Genomic DNA, 1,612 nt, shown 5'->3' with positions numbered 1-1,612 from the left:
GTTTGGTGGCGGCATGACGGATGCCGAGGAGGCCGACATGGCGGCGGCTGCTGCAGCAGGAACGACAGCGCGCGGCCGCAAGGGCTCGAGGTGCGCGCTCTCTCTCTCTCTCTCTCTCTCTGTCGAGGACGACTGCCTCGAAGAGATGCACTTGGAACTAACACCCTCTTTCTTTTCTTTTTCTCGTAGGCGGCGCCAGGAATCCCTTCAACCACGACGCGAGCATCTGGGACGGCGACGGCCCGCACCGCTCGGCCGGCGGAGGCGGCGGCACGACGAGCGCCAGCGACGCGCGCGCGCAGCGGCTGGCGGACCTCTTCCGACCGCCATACGACCTCATGTCGACGGCCGAGTGGGACGACGCGCGCGAGCAGGGCAAGGAGGACAAGAAGTGGCTGCTCGTGAACCTCCAGGACAACAGCATCTTCCAGTGCCAGACGCTCAACCGCGACGTGTGGAAGGACGCCGCCGTGCAGCGGCTCGTGCGGGAGAGCTTCATCTTCCTCCAGTACGCCAAGAACTCGTTCGACGCGCAGCAGTACGTGACGTTTTACTTTCCCGGCGCCAGCCACGAGAACGCCGACAACTTCCCGCACGTCGCCATTGTCGACCCGCGCACGGGCGAGCAGGTCAAGGTGTGGAGCGGCGTGCCGTTCCCGAGCGCCGACGACTTCCACGCGCAGCTCGCCGAGTTTCTCGACCGCTACAGCCTCGACGCCAGCAAGAAGAACCCCGTCGCCAAGGACACGGCGAAGCGGCCCAAGGTCATCGACGTCGACCGCATGACCGAGGACGAGATGCTCGAGATGGCGCTGCAGAACAGCATGAACACGTCGGGCGGCGCCGCAGCCAGCGCAGGGGCAGGAGGAAGCGGCAGCGGCACGGCCAGCGGCACGGCCAGTGGCACCGCCAGTACGCCGAGGTCCAACGTTGTCGACCCCGACGCGCTCACGAAGGAGGCGGCAGCAGCAGCAGCGGCAACGGAAGCAGCGGCCACAGACGCAGAGGTGCACGGCACAGCAGCAGCGAGCGGCTTCGCGCGCATCGCCAGCGACAAGCCGCATGTGGAGCCAGCCAACGACCCCAAGACGACAACGCGCATCCAGTTCCGGCTGCCGACGGGCGGGCGCGTGATCCGGCGGTTCAGCGTCGACGACCCCGTGCGGCGCATCTTCGAGTGGCTCAAGGCCGAGCCGCTCGAGGGCAAGGCGGGCGTCGACTTTGAGCTCAAGCAGATGCCGCAGGGCCAGGACCTGCTGCATCGCGCCGACCAGACGATCCTTGAGGCCGGGCTGAAGCAGGGCACGGTCATGGTGGAGTTTCTCGAGGAGTAGTTTTTCTGTTTTGTCCTCGTTTACACACACACACACACACACACACATCTCGGCGTCTTCGTTTTTTTTTTTTTTTTTCATTCACTTTTTTGCTACTGGCATGACGACCAAGGGAACTGGCAACGTGGTTCGCAACGGACGTGGGCACGACGATCATAGACTAGGCTCGCCAAAGGGATGAGCAGGACGGCAATGGATGTTTGTTTTGTTTGTTATGCTGGCTTGCCCTGCTCCGGTTGACCTTACGACAAGATGCAGGCCGCCTCCCTGTTTTCTGT

The 1,612-nt window shown here is 63.8% G+C and overlaps 1 protein-coding gene across 1 annotated transcript; it reads left to right on the top strand.

Annotated features, from left to right (window-relative positions):
- Positions 1-338: 338 nt before the first annotated feature.
- On the top strand, positions 339-1,334 carry VDBG_02404 (UBX domain-containing protein; the record flags this gene model as incomplete). Its single annotated transcript, XM_003008170.1, has 1 exon — positions 339-1,334. The coding sequence occupies one exon, from the start codon at positions 339-341 to the stop codon at positions 1,332-1,334; it is 996 nt and encodes a 331-aa protein (XP_003008216.1).
- Between the last annotated feature and the right edge of the window lie 278 nt (positions 1,335-1,612).

Source organism: Verticillium alfalfae, genomic scaffold, assembly GCF_000150825.1.
Source record: "Verticillium alfalfae VaMs.102 supercont1.2 genomic scaffold, whole genome shotgun sequence".
Lineage (NCBI taxonomy): Eukaryota > Fungi > Ascomycota > Sordariomycetes > Glomerellales > Plectosphaerellaceae > Verticillium > Verticillium alfalfae.
Note: the sequence above shows the minus strand (reverse complement) of the source record. Positions and strands in the feature narration are given on the sequence as shown.